The 13180-nt window shown below is 53.1% G+C and overlaps 6 protein-coding genes across 6 annotated transcripts; 3 read left to right on the plus strand and 3 right to left on the minus strand.

Moving 5' to 3' along the window:
• Window positions 1-630: 630 nt before the first annotated feature.
• On the minus strand, window positions 631-3534 carry DBP6 (ATP-dependent RNA helicase dbp6; the record flags this gene model as incomplete). The annotated part of the gene is made up of 1 exon (XM_064833625.1): window positions 631-3534. One exon carries the CDS (start codon window positions 3532-3534, stop codon window positions 631-633), a length of 2904 nt encoding a protein of 967 aa, XP_064698586.1.
• Window positions 3535-4298: 764 nt separating this feature from the next.
• On the plus strand, window positions 4299-5713 carry SPT14 (Phosphatidylinositol N-acetylglucosaminyltransferase GPI3 subunit; the record flags this gene model as incomplete). Its single annotated transcript, XM_064833626.1, has 2 exons — window positions 4299-4528; window positions 4588-5713. The coding sequence occupies 2 exons, from the start codon at window positions 4299-4301 to the stop codon at window positions 5711-5713; spliced, it is 1356 nt and encodes a 451-aa protein (XP_064698587.1).
• A 760-nt stretch (window positions 5714-6473) lies between these two features.
• On the plus strand, window positions 6474-7934 carry LTS14_000918 (uncharacterized protein; the record flags this gene model as incomplete). The annotated part of the gene is made up of 1 exon (XM_064833627.1): window positions 6474-7934. The coding sequence occupies one exon, from the start codon at window positions 6474-6476 to the stop codon at window positions 7932-7934; it is 1461 nt and encodes a 486-aa protein (XP_064698588.1).
• A 987-nt stretch (window positions 7935-8921) lies between these two features.
• Window positions 8922-9643, minus strand: LTS14_000919 (uncharacterized protein; the record flags this gene model as incomplete). Its single annotated transcript, XM_064833628.1, has 2 exons — window positions 8922-9331; window positions 9385-9643. 2 exons carry the CDS (start codon window positions 9641-9643, stop codon window positions 8922-8924), a joined length of 669 nt encoding a protein of 222 aa, XP_064698589.1.
• Window positions 9644-10512: 869 nt separating this feature from the next.
• LTS14_000920 (uncharacterized protein) lies at window positions 10513-12225 on the plus strand (the record flags this gene model as incomplete). The annotated part of the gene is made up of 3 exons (XM_064833629.1): window positions 10513-10551; window positions 10606-10739; window positions 10791-12225. The coding sequence occupies 3 exons, from the start codon at window positions 10513-10515 to the stop codon at window positions 12223-12225; spliced, it is 1608 nt and encodes a 535-aa protein (XP_064698590.1).
• A 173-nt stretch (window positions 12226-12398) lies between these two features.
• On the minus strand, window positions 12399-12976 carry LTS14_000921 (uncharacterized protein; the record flags this gene model as incomplete). The annotated part of the gene is made up of 2 exons (XM_064833630.1): window positions 12399-12799; window positions 12850-12976. The coding sequence occupies 2 exons, from the start codon at window positions 12974-12976 to the stop codon at window positions 12399-12401; spliced, it is 528 nt and encodes a 175-aa protein (XP_064698591.1).
• Window positions 12977-13180: the final 204 nt, after the last annotated feature.

Here is a 13180-nt window from a genome sequence, read left to right on the forward strand (position 1 = left end):
AAGAACGGAGTATTAGGATAGCGAGCATTGGCGACGGAGGACGACTGAGTGGCTCCAGCTCATGAACACACAGATCTCGTCATCGTCGCGAGGTTCAGGAGGGACCGCGGCAGGTAAGCTCGGGAATCAACCCAACAGTGTGTCATCTTTACTCAGCCGCAGCTCATCGCCGTCGTTCCACCGTGGGCGCCAGCGACTGGCCGATGACAGATGCACGAACGCCACAATTCGGCGTGTCCTGGCGAGAGTCACAAATGAAGAGGTGCTTAGCTCTGTGCAAGGAGATTGAGTAAGCACGAATGCAGATTATTCAGCTAAATCTTAGCAGTGCTTGGCTGATGGAATCGATCCGAGTCTTAGACCTGACATCATTTCTAATCTATACAATTTGGAACATAATCGTTCTACCCAGGTCATCTTGTTGCACTTCTCCTGCTGCAGAACGTGTCTTCTTTGCCACAAAGCTAGCCTCCCGTAGCAACCCGCCAGTACGGTACCTCATAATACACGAGTCAGCGTCAGCGGCCGACTCCATCCCAATGGGTGATGATGCCGACAGCAGCGAGACGATGCTTGGGGTTCTTGTTGAGCTCGCGATCGAGATGTACACAATAAGGCTTGAAAGCTCCGTCACGACCCACGACGCTCACCCTGCACCTCCTCCCTCATCCCGTCCATAATCTGCACGTACTTCCCTCTCCTATCCGCATCTTCTCTCAACTCGATCTTCCTCTTCTCCACAACTCGCGGTCTTCCTATCTTTGGCGAGTACACGCACTCGGCCAGAAACCACTTGGCTTCCTTGTAGACATACAGCGTCCACGCCTCACCTTGTTTCCCAGCTCTCGCTGTGCGTCCAACGCGATGAACATAGCCCTCAAGGGTCCGGGGGACGTCGTACTGTATGACATGCGTTATGCTTCGGCCTTGTACATCGTCCAAGCCGCGAGAGGCACGATCGGTGGAGATGGCTAGGACTGGTTTGGACGTGGTGGTGGCGCTCGTGGGCCGTTTCTTCCTTTGTTTGTCTTTGGTAAGGGTTGTGATATAGGGTGACCACTCTGGTTTCAACTTGCGGAGTAGATGAGCGAGACGTGTAGCCGACTCATTGCTGGAGGTAAATATCAAGATTGTGGGTTGCATAGCACCGTCAAGTGTCCAAGCAGGCATCTTGGGAGCAAAGAGTGCGGCACGGGCAGGGTGGATGGTTGATTCGGGCTCTGCATCCTCATCAGCCTCTGCATCTGCGACTTCTTCGTTCGAGTCGCTGATTTCGGAAGGACTACTCTTTGTGTTCTCCGATAAGTCTGAGCTCGAGTCCAAGAGGTCAGAGTCGGAGCTGTCGGAATCGCCGCTGTTCGCTTCGTTGGTCGCTTTTGAAGTTGCTTTTACAGGACGTGCACTGTTGCCGATCATTATATTCTTCTCCAGCAGCTCGACCAAGTACAGAGGCTTGTCGCCATCGGCGTCTTCGACTAAAGGCACACAGTACTCCTGCAGCGTAGCAGGTAGCTCGAAGCGATCCCCGACTTGCTTGACTCGCTCAACATTGCTGATGATGCTCTTGTCCACAACGCCCTCGATGGCCGAGGCATCCTGCTCGTGGGTTCCACGTACGACGATCAGCCTTGGTCGACTTAGACGCAATGCGGTAAGCTTCGACACATCCCTGGTCATCGTGGCAGATAGTACCACCTTCCTCACTCTCCTTTCGAGGTGCTCATGCCACCATCCTTCCTTTCTCAGCAACCGCTCGCGGGCACCTTGCTCCTCCGACGTACGCCCTCGTTCAAGCTCCGTATTGACAGTCTCCAAAAACCCGTCATACTGCTGATCAAGTAGCTTATCTGCTTCATCAAGAATCAGCCACTCAAGATGTGCTAACGTGAAGCCGAGTGTACTTGAGATATGCTCGAGAAGGCGGCCCGGAGTGCATATGAGGATATTAGCCGTGGTCTCATATACCGGAACGTGATAAGGCGAGCCAGTCACGGCGTCCTCAAGGCGTTTGACTTCTCGCGGATCTTCGTTTTCGATCTCGTCAAGGCAGTCTTCGAAACCGTCGTCCTCCTCGTTGGGTGGGTAGTCTCGTCTGTGCGCGGTTTTCATGAGATCCTGGTACGCAGCACCATCATGTCTCTGCGATAGTCTAATAAGTGCATCTTGCTCATCTCTGAGCTTTCCAATACCAGTCGCCGTTCCTACAGACACCTCACTGCCTTCCACCAGTGCCTTGGCGACCTTCGAAACCTGCTCAACAAGCTCGCGCGTCGGAACAACCACAAGTCCTTTCAGCTGCCCAGATATCTGGCCGGATCGTTTCAATGATTCAACCATGGGCAAAAGATATGCGATGGTCTTGCCACTACCTGTTGCAGCGCCGACAGCTAGATCTGGCAGCACTGACTCCGTGCCCGGAAACCACTTTGCACCTGCTGTTCCGGGAGGCAGTAGTAGTGGTATCAGAGCTTGCTGGACCGGCGTAGCATCTGTGAAGCCGAGCCTTGATAGTCTGTTAACCAAATCCTGCCCGAGATCGAGACTACTGAAGCCTGCTCTGCTGTCGCCTGAGATGATGTCTGGCTTGGCTAGCCATGTGGGAAGTGAAGACTGGTCGGCTATAAACTCTGGTGTGACGACTTCTTCGGGCTGTGGTAATGGGACGAGGTCGCGCAGCACTACAGGCTCCGCAGAGTCGGATTCTTCCTTCGTAGGTAGCGCCTGTGTTTCGTGTGCACGAGACTTGCTCTTCTGGAACTTGTCAAGGACGTTCGAGTGCTTGCCAACTTGACCTTGTTGCCCATCGTTGGACTCGAGAGGCCCGTCCTCTGTCTGCTTCAGCACACTTTCGAGCCTATGTCGTCTTTTGCGAGGTTCCGTCGTTGCGAGACCGTTCGTCTGAGGTTGGGATTCGGCCGAAGTGGCTTCGGTGCTCTTCCCTGTCGTCGCGACATCCTGAGTCTCCTCCACATCATCGTCCATCCTCTCAGAATCTGGAGCAGGCTCTGAAGACAAGTGCGCATCAGATGCTCCAACATCAAGACCCTCGTCATCGTCCTTGCCAGCCTTATCGGCCTCTTTTCGAGCCCTTCTTGCTTCCTTCTCCAGCTTATGTCGCTTCTTCTTGTTTTTGATATGTGCAAAATCACCCGTCGGCACAGCCTCTGGCGCTACATCGTCGCCGTCCATAGCAGCATCCTCTTCGCCATGCTCGGCACCCGGCAGCGCATCCGTAGACGCATTGGCAACAACTTCGACTTTAGCCTCTTCCTCTTTCCGAGCTTCAACTTGAGCTTTGAGCACACTCTCTTTCGTTGCCTCGAGACCCTTGTTCCTCAGCTTCTTCGCTTTGCGCTCCGCGACTTCATCCTCTGATCTTTCTCGCTTCCGTTTCTTTTCCGGCACTGGGACTGCAGCTTTCTGCTTTGGCGGCGGCTTGGGCACAACAGCAGCAGCCACGGAGTGAGCTACATTTGACGTCTCTACGCCCCCAGTAGACTTGGGCGGTATATATCGCTTGTACAAGCCCGCCATTGCCTTCCTGAAATCTTCCGTAAATTTATTGCAGCAGCAGGAACTTTGACATGTGAACTTCTGGAGTCTCTCATCCATCATGCATGCTGACTAAGCCATGTTCCACTCCACTTCACTTTCCGTACTCGACTTCTCCTTGCCGATCGACCATGAAGTACTATCGACTACCGAATACGACCCAACCTCATGCCGCACACTGGCTTGGAGAAATACGCACCGAGAGCAATGCCGTAATATCGACTCATGCGCGCCGACTAGGCGCCACATGACCATCACCATGCCGTACAATATCGCGTAGGACAATGTCGCATTTTGTCTTTACGGCTGTTCGCTGAAAATGACAGGATGATCTCCGACTTCTTCTATCCGCAACCAGGGGGCGTTGAAAGTCACATTTACCAGCTAGGCACAGTAGGTCTTCCCTGATCTTTCTCTTACCACTTCGACTATGATGTTTCCATTATTCTTTTAACAATTGTCCTACCAAATATATGGGAACAGACTGTGCAATATCCTGAGCCGAAATCTCACCTATTCTTGTTCGCAGGAGACAGTATGCCAGCTTGGTTCTGACCAGCTAGCAGAAACTTATCGACCGCGGCCACAAAGTGATCATAATCACCCATGCCTATGGTCCGCCCTCCGATACATACCCAAGCCGGACTGGTATACGCTATCTCACGAATAGACTCAAGGTCTACCATCTACCTCATTGGGTCGTCTATCGAAGTACAACCTTCCCGACAGTTTTCAGCTCTTTCCCGATGCTACGACAGATATTCATCCGCGAGCAGATTCAGATCGTGCATGGGCATGCCTCATTGTCGAACCTGTGCCATGAAGGCATACTGCATGCGCGGACGATGGGCTTGGGAACAGTGTTCACGGATCACTCTCTGTTTGGATTCTCGGACGCTGCAAGTATTATGGCTAATAAGCTGCTCAAATTCAGCTTGAGTGATGTTGGGCATGTTATATGTGTCTCTCATACTTGGTACGTGGTAGTCCCACCGCGATGGTGTAGCATGGTCGAAAGCTACTAACGACATATAGCAAGGAGAACACTACTTTGCGCGCCTCGTTGAACCCATTAGCAGTCTCGGTGATACCTAACGCGGTCGTCGCAAGCAACTTTCGACCTCTCCAACCACATGAACTCCAACTCCTGCAACGTACGCCGCAATCACAGACAGATCCGAAGATCAATCTTTTGCCACCTCCTCCAGACCCAAGTCAGCCTGTTGGGCCGAACGACATAATCACTATCGTGGTCATATCCCGCCTATTCTACAACAAAGGAACTGATCTCCTCATATCTGCCCTTCCACTCCTGCTCCGTCGACACTCGAACCTACGATTCATCATCGCCGGATCTGGACCTCAGGCCATCGATCTAGAGCAGACCCTCGACTCCTTGCCACAACAACTACTCTACACAACTTCGGGGCAGAGTCGAGTGGTACAGCTTGGTAGTATCCGTCACGAAGAAGTCCGTGATGTTATGGTGCGTGGTCACATGCTCCTCTCGACTTCATTGACAGAAGCGTTCGGCACGGTTCTGGTCGAGGCAGCTTCGTGCGGCCTGATGGTGGTGGCTACGCGAGTTGGTGGTGTACCAGAGGTGCTGCCAGGTAACATGACTGTTTTCATACTTCCAGAGGTCGACGATGTCGTGCGTGGCGTGACCGAAGCAGTAGGTCTACTCACTAGCAAGGCTGTTCGAAGGGACAAATTTCACGACCTGGTCAAGAATATGTACTCGTGGTCCGACATCGCGCGGCGCACAGAAAGAGTGTACGACCTGATCACGGGCTCGCCTTCAGCGACGGACAATCAGGAATACTACAACAACGAGTGGGAGTCGTACGGGCAGCCAGTAAATCAGACACAGAGATCGGCTCTGATTGACAGGCTGAAGCGTTACTTCGGCTGTGGTATCTGGGCTGGGAAGTTGTTCGTGATTGTGGTTATTGTGGACTATCTGATCTATTGCTTCCTCGAGCTTGTGTACCCAAGAGAAGGCATTGATCTGTGCAAGGCTTGGCCCACGATTGTCAATGAGAATGGAGCGTTTGATGGTGCTGAGGACGGTGGGGATGGCGAGCTGGAACGATATGCTACTGTCAAGCAGAAGACGAGGAAGCCTAGGCAAGAAGAAGCAGAGGGAGACTATGGGTAGCTTGCAGCATGGAAGCCTACTGAATCGTGAGTAGCTACTGGATGGACGAAGGAGTGCTTGCTAAATGAGACAATGAAGCCGTGGTCCTCCAGTATCGACCGTTGTTCATACTCTAGGCGTCGGCCAAAATCAGAACAACAAGCACAAATGGTGCTTTCGTGGCTTCAGCTCCCTGCTAGCAAGCGGTATGAAAGATAACTGCTCGACGATATGGGAGCTACAAAGGCCTTTGACGTTCCAGCAACAGATAAGTAAGCCCTTCTGGCCCACCAACTCTGCTTCTCCTCTAGCACATCAGCGCCTACTCACTCACCCTCTCCCGTCCGTGCACCGATTCTTTCTCGGCTTTATAGGGGTGACGGGATTGGTCTGTGCTGTGTTGTGCTGCTGCTGCTTCCTTCTTGGGAAAAGTGGGGCCACACTCGTTTATCTTATTTATCGTGGTTTGCAATTCTTGAGATCTCGACGCATTGCACTCAAGACACACAGACTTCTTGGACACTTCCTTTAAAGCTGCGACGTCCACATACAAAGGCTATATCGACACAGCAATCACACCACCCGCATATACGCGCATACAAAGATACATCACGTATAGAAGTACAACTCTACTCACCAGACTTGCACTCTTGCTTCAAGTCACCGCCACTCTTTGCACACTGCTTGCAGCTCCTACGCGCCTCTTACCAGCTTCTACACGCACCATTGCACAGCGATCTCAGCAGCGCCACGCCAGCATTACATATCATCGGAGCATACAATGGCTCCAACAAAACAACAGCAGAAGGGGAAGGGCAGGGCGAGAGCGGCGCCAGAGTCTCTCGACTGGGATAGGTACCTGGTTGAAGAGGAGACGGCACCACCTCGTCTCCCACAATATCTCCGCACACCTGCAGAGGCTCTCCTGGATACAGACGATTACAGGGCGTATCAAGAGAGGCAGAGCAGAGGTGAGCAGGAGGAAGCTGCCGCGCCCCGGCGCACGTCATCCGAGACGAGGGCCGCCGTTGGACATGTCCGCGGTGGCGACGACGAAGACGCCGATGAATTGGTCTTCGTCAACATTGGTGAGGCTGCTGCTGTTCCTGCCGGCCTAGGTCTATGGCATTGGCTTCAGGCAGATGTGGACGGCATTCGTGCAGCGGAACTAGGGTTCGACCATCCTGCCCAGGTCGAGCATGCCCGAAATCAAAGCCTCTTTGCAAACGGTCTGGGTTTTGACGCTGGCCCGATCACTTTGTGGTACCCGCGCAGGGAGCTCTTCAATCCCCGTCACCAGCCTGATGGCCCTGGGAGATGGGCTTACCACACGCCGGCTGATCAACAAACGGCGGACTTGAACATGGGCGGGCAAGCGGATGATGCTGGTAGGTACGACTTTACCAATGTACCACATCCCACTGCCGCTCAGGTTTGGGCTGCTCGTCGACGAAGCGTAGATGCTGGAGAGCCACCGAATTTTCACCAGAGCCGGGATGTCAACGTTGTCTGGGTTCCAGGCACTGATGACCAAGAAGTTGGTGAGCAGGAGGCGGAGCAGCAGATGAGCGATGGAGAAGATGGCGAGGTTGGCCGCGTTACTGCTGGCCAGATCGATCCCGTTTCTGGGGTTGTGCACGATCCCCTGAACCGTGGCGAAAATGACCAGACTGCGCCAGACGACGATCTGGCAACCTACCACACTCGCGAAATTGCTGGCAAGGTCTTCACGCTAGATCGTATGCGAGCTCACGCTGGGCCACCTACACCACGCCTTGCTTGGATTCTCACCAAGAAAGGGGTGTGGCAGAAATACAGCGGCTACGAGAAGGTTGACTGGACGAAAGAGACGTCAGTCGAGTCTCTGAACAAGTGGAAGGAGCAGGCTCTCAATCGCAATGGCTGGCCTTCGAAGCGCGGAGACCGCCCAACCTACCCGGACGACCAGCGCGAGTGGATGCTGGAGTATGTCAAGGGCAAAAAGCTCCCCTCTTCATCCATCGCTCTCCATGAGCTCGCTGCTGCCTTTGACGAACGCTTCGATTCGAAGCGACCCGTGACTGGGTTGTACGGACTCATGACCCGCATTCGAGGTGAGCTGGATAAGTACGGCGGACTCCAGCCTGATCGCTTGAGGAGAGGTGACAACCTCAGGCGTAAGCGAAGTGAGGAGGAGAGCGAGGGTGAGAGCAGCGCTGGTGAAGGACCAAGCAAGAAGGCGCGCAAGAAGGCGAAGAAGTGAAACGAGGTTGAGCGAATCTCCTCTGAATCTGTAGTCGTTGCTTTCATCAGGATATCCATTTGTACTACGCTTCTTGCCAATCATCTCTTGCAAAGTCAGTATATCTGCGGTGATGTATAGTCGATCCGCAGATTAAGTCCCAAAGAAGGAATGAAAAAGGATCGTCCTTTGCTCCTAGCACGTTGGCAAGCCAGCCTTGAGGCACCGATCGGTGGCATATGGATTATGAGTACAGCGCCTCTGTCCATGCGCAGCATTACACGTATCACATTCTATGCCGTGGTATTCGCATGCGAGTGTGGTAAGCAAGGAGATATGCAGTCGTCTGATTAGATAGCAAAATAGAATGGTGTCGTGATTGTTCCCAATTGTACAAAAACAGGTCTTCCAGCTCGTACGAACAGCGCCATCATATTGCGTGTCTGTGTTCACTGGAGGAAGTATTGCACGACACAGGTTGGCTCTGGGGTGAGAAGAGGTTGGGGTTGGGGTGTGGAGATACATCTCGCTTGTGGCGCCGGATTTGCAATTGAAATGCAAGCAATCAATCAAGCATTCTTACTGTCGCGACCTTGTAACATGGCGCTCGAGAGGAGCAAACACTTTGCGAAACGGCAGTGATGCGATATGCAAGAGCGCGAGATGCCTTGGGATCATTACTGGGAAGGATAGAAGGAGACAAGGCTTGGGAAGGAGAAACGTGATCATGAACATGGCAGTTTTTCGAAGGCAGGACAACCTTGACAGTGCTCGCGCCATCGTCAAGGACACGAGGGCCAGTGAAACAAGACGCCGCAGTCACTGAACATGTTGAGATGGGCGCTGCAACGATAGCCGCTAAGCAGCACTTGGGGCCCAGTGTCATACCACATGAAGTGGACCTCTTACCGCTATCTTGAAGGGAAGCCATTACCACTACTCATTCGGCAGAGCATCGCTCATGCCCTTGTCACTCTTCGGAATCTCGTCATCAGCACTCTGCCTGCGTCATTGCTCCGACACATTGACCTTGACGATTACAGCCCGGCTCTCCGTCGTCTCAAGCAAACCATACTCTGTTTCGGCGCGGAAGAAAACATGATCGAGGAGGACCTTGACCTCGACTGGCGACCTGATAGTCGTCAATTTTGGCAAGGATGACTGAGCTGGCTGGCTGCGTCTCCGTCCGAACCACGATGACCCTCTGCGCATGGGTGGGGCGGCCGCCGGCTCAGGCACGGTCGGTGCTGGCAGTTGGACCTCGTCGTCGGACAGAGCGTCGAAAATCTGGCCTTGCAGCATACTCAAAGCCTCGTTCTGCCTCCAGAATTCGACCGTGTCTGCCGGGCCTCCAAGCTGCACGACAAGCGGCAGATCTTCATGCTCGTAACCTGTCAGGATGCCTCTGGTCCTTGCACCTGCGACAACACATTAATCCTGTGTACTGAGAAGCTGTTATTGTAGCACGTACTGTCATCTGATGGCAGCATCACGATCGTGGTCTTGCCCAAGCCCGACTTCACGCGGCTCTTCACCAGTGGCAGGAGCTTCGAACAAACTGCGGTAACATGCTGGAGTCGCGAATTGTTGAGTTCTATCCGGATCCTGAAGCGCTTGGGCTTCTTCCAATCGATCTCGTAGTCATCGGAAGAAGCGATACATGGTGAGGAGTTGTCTAGCCTGTTGCTCTCCTCGTACGTGGGAAGCCTTGTCTCATCCATCACGGCCATTGTGGGTAGACACTGGGAGTATGTCGTGGGCGTCGACTGTACTGATGTGTACAGGATGCGCCGTGGCTATGGTAAGAGCTGGGCTATGCAGTTCTTGGCACCAGCACGCACGAGTATTTCGGCACGTCGCCTTGTGATTGCAGAGGTAAGCAAGTTGTCATTGACTGTCAAAAAAGCTACTCATGGGGCGGAGGCGAAGCATATGATTGCAGATGCCTCAGGGCTCACCCAATTCATGTGATAAGGCTGAGCATGCGGATCCTCGTTCACCGGCCCGAGTTTACGCCCTGTGCGCTGCAGGATTCACTATACCAGCCGGATGCGCCATTTACTAGCACAGGATATCTGCGCCTTTCTTTAGGCCATACACAGCGTTGCATTGATGTTGATGACCACCACCGGCAATATGTGCCTGGGTTTGCCAAGACTTACACTTCGCCACGACAAGCCCTCAGCCGTCCCGTTCACCTCCGGGGTAAGTCGGGCACGTGCAAAGTATATTCACCATACGAGGCAGCCATCCTCCACTGCCCGCATTGCAATAGCAAAGATGGGATCATGAGGCCGCTATGCTGTGCATCTAAATGCCGGTTGCCAAGAGATTCGGCCTCATCGTGTGACAGGACTCCATACAGATGCCATGCATTCCATTGACTTATCGCTTAGCCTCGCAAGCACTGTCGCGTGAATGCAGAGTCATTCAGCTGCATCGCATCGCATATAAGGCCAGTCATGTGCGATTCACCTCCTTGGGTTCTCCTTCCATCTTTCATCATACCATCAGTGGCCACACATCCACTGTCGCTTCAGATCTCTTATAGTATACCAAGACCCAAGCACACCGCCCGACCAAGACATACACCATCAAGATGTCGTATCACGTTGCTGAGCCTAATGCGTACCTCGCCGTGAGTAGAAGCAGTCGTCAACACCGTGTAGTTCCATGCTAACTTCGACGCAAGATTACTGGCGCTGGTATCGACAAGCTCATAATCTGCAAGAAGCGTATGGTATGGCCTTTCCAGAAGGTCACGAAGATCTCTATCACTCCCTTCGACTTCAGTATGTCGTTGCAGGCTATGACCAGCGAGAAGCTGTAAGCACATACATTTCTTCTGAACCCCGTACAGGTCTGATATGCCCGTAGTCAGTTTCAGCTTCCAGCAGTCTTCACCATTGGCCCAGCAGACGACTCGGCTTCATTGCAGAAGTATGCCGAGCTGCTCACAGGAGATTCTGACGGCCAGCCACAATCAGCCAAGAATGGTCGCACGGTTGGAACCGGTCGCAATCATGTCCAGGACATTGTCAAGGGCATCATCGAAGGCGAGACACGTTCGATTGTCTCGAATATGACCATGGAGGAGCTCTTCAATAATCGTCGCAAGTTTAAGAGGGATGTCCTGGAGGGTGTCCAGACCGAACTCGACCAGTTTGGCCTTCGCATCTACAATGCCAACGTGAAGGAGCTTCAGGATATGGGAGAGTCACACTACTTCGAGTCTCTGGCCCGCAAAGCTCATGAAGGCGCTCAGAGCCAGGCTCAGGTCGATGTGGCGCATGCTCGCATGATCGGTCGTGTGGGCGAAGCTGAGAAGGAGGGTGAGTCTAAGCAACGCATCGCCGTTATTCAGGCCAAGACTGCCGTTGCCGAGACTCAGCGCAAGATCGAAAAGGCTGATGCCGACCAAAACCTGCGAAGTCGAGAGCTTGAAATTGCTCAGGAGCTCAATCTCAAGCAGATTGCTGCTCAGCGTGCTGCAGAACAACAAGATGCTGCGCTCCAGAAGGGTGTCGAGCAGAAGAGGGCTGAGATGGAGCTGGAACGCCAGAGGGCTACTACTGTCACTCAGGCTCAGATTGCTCGTGAGTCTGCTCAGCAGAAGGCTGAAGCAGATGCCTTTACGCAGATCAAGAAGGCCGATGCGCAGAAGTACCATCAGCAAGCTGAGGCTCAGGCCATCTCATACCGTACCCAACAGGATGCTGATGCTGCTTACTACAAACGCGCCAAAGCTGCTGAAGCCGATCTGGCTGCCAAGGAGAAGGAAGCGCAAGCTTTCTACCTCTTCGCTGAGAAGCAGGCGAAGGCCAACTACATCACTCGTGAGCGCCAGGCCGAAGCGGAGGCCGTTGCAGTCAAGAAACAAGCTGAAGCTCACTTCGTCCAACAACAGCAAGAGGCTGCCGGTGTGATCGAGATGGCCAAAGCCTACGGCGAACTCTCCAAGGTTCTCGGGGGTCCTCAAGGTCTTCTTCAATACCTCATGCTGCAGAAGGGCACTTTCACGGAACTGGCAAATGCCAATGCGAAGGCGATCAATGGCCTACAGCCCAAGATCAATGTCTGGAACACTGGCAGTCAAGACGCAGCGGCCTACAGTATGGCACCTATCCGCAACCTCATTCAGACTCTGCCACCCATGCTCAGCACTATACAGGAGCAGACAGGTATGACTGCGCCTTCATGGCTGATGGGGCAGCCGCAGCAGAAGTCTCATGAGAACGGTGAGATGAGCGTGGAGGAGAAGGCGGCTGCTAAGCAGAGCTTGCAGAGGACTCTGATGAACGGTCACAAGTAGCCGAAGGGCTGGCATGGAAGACGACGGCATTTTGTTGTGATGTGATACCCCTGTTTGTAGCACTACTGGCGAGGTGTATTGGTATAGATCTCGATAGTGCTTAGTGATTATCAGATCTTCTTTTCATGGCTTCTCATTTCGAAACTTTAGCTACGTATTTGAGGCGTGTTCAACTACTCTGGCTTTCTCGGCTGCTTGTCTACCAGCGTTGTGGCATACAGCGCCATAGCAGTCATGTTGACCTCTGCCGGCATGGGCTTGCCTTCTTCACCAAGTGTTGAAAGCAGCTTGAAGTAGTTGATGTAAAAGGCCGGCGTGCTTGTGAAAAAAATCCTGGCCTCCTCGTCGAAAGGATTGCTGAAGGTGTGTGGCGAGCGAATGGGCACAACCATGTAGTCGCCAGCTTTGGCATCGATGATCTCCTTATCGACTCCCGGGTTGCCTGGCTCTGGCTTGTGGAAGCGGACAGTGCCTTGTGTCACGAAGAAGGTCTCATCGTGCATTTCGTGCCAATGTGGTGGTGGACCGGGGGTCTTGGGTGGCATAATCAGCTCAGCTACACCGATGCGGTTGTCTGCAACGTATCAATAGTGTAATTCATCTCTGATTCGTGATCTGACGTACCGGTCTTAGACCCATCTTCCATGATCCGGCATGTCAGTGGTCCTAGGTGCAGGACTTCGCCGGCCTTTGCAGGCACAAAGCTCAATGGCACCTCCGGAATTGGGATGCCATTGGGAAGACTAGGCATGATAGGCTATTAGGTGAACTATGTAACCACAAAGAAATGAGGAGGAAATTATGATGTAGCTCCAAGAACAAGCTCCGATGGACTTTCGAAGATGAGACGGTGACGGAGAGTGGGGACGATTTCGGACTTGCTTTTCATCTAGAAGAGTTACGAGCTGCAATGGGTGCCTTCACATACTACTGTAACTCGAAAATGACCAATACT

The sequence above is a fragment of the Recurvomyces mirabilis genome, assembly GCF_035927965.1.
Source record: "Recurvomyces mirabilis strain CCFEE 5264 chromosome Unknown scaffold_2, whole genome shotgun sequence".
Lineage (NCBI taxonomy): Eukaryota > Fungi > Ascomycota > Dothideomycetes > Mycosphaerellales > Teratosphaeriaceae > Recurvomyces > Recurvomyces mirabilis.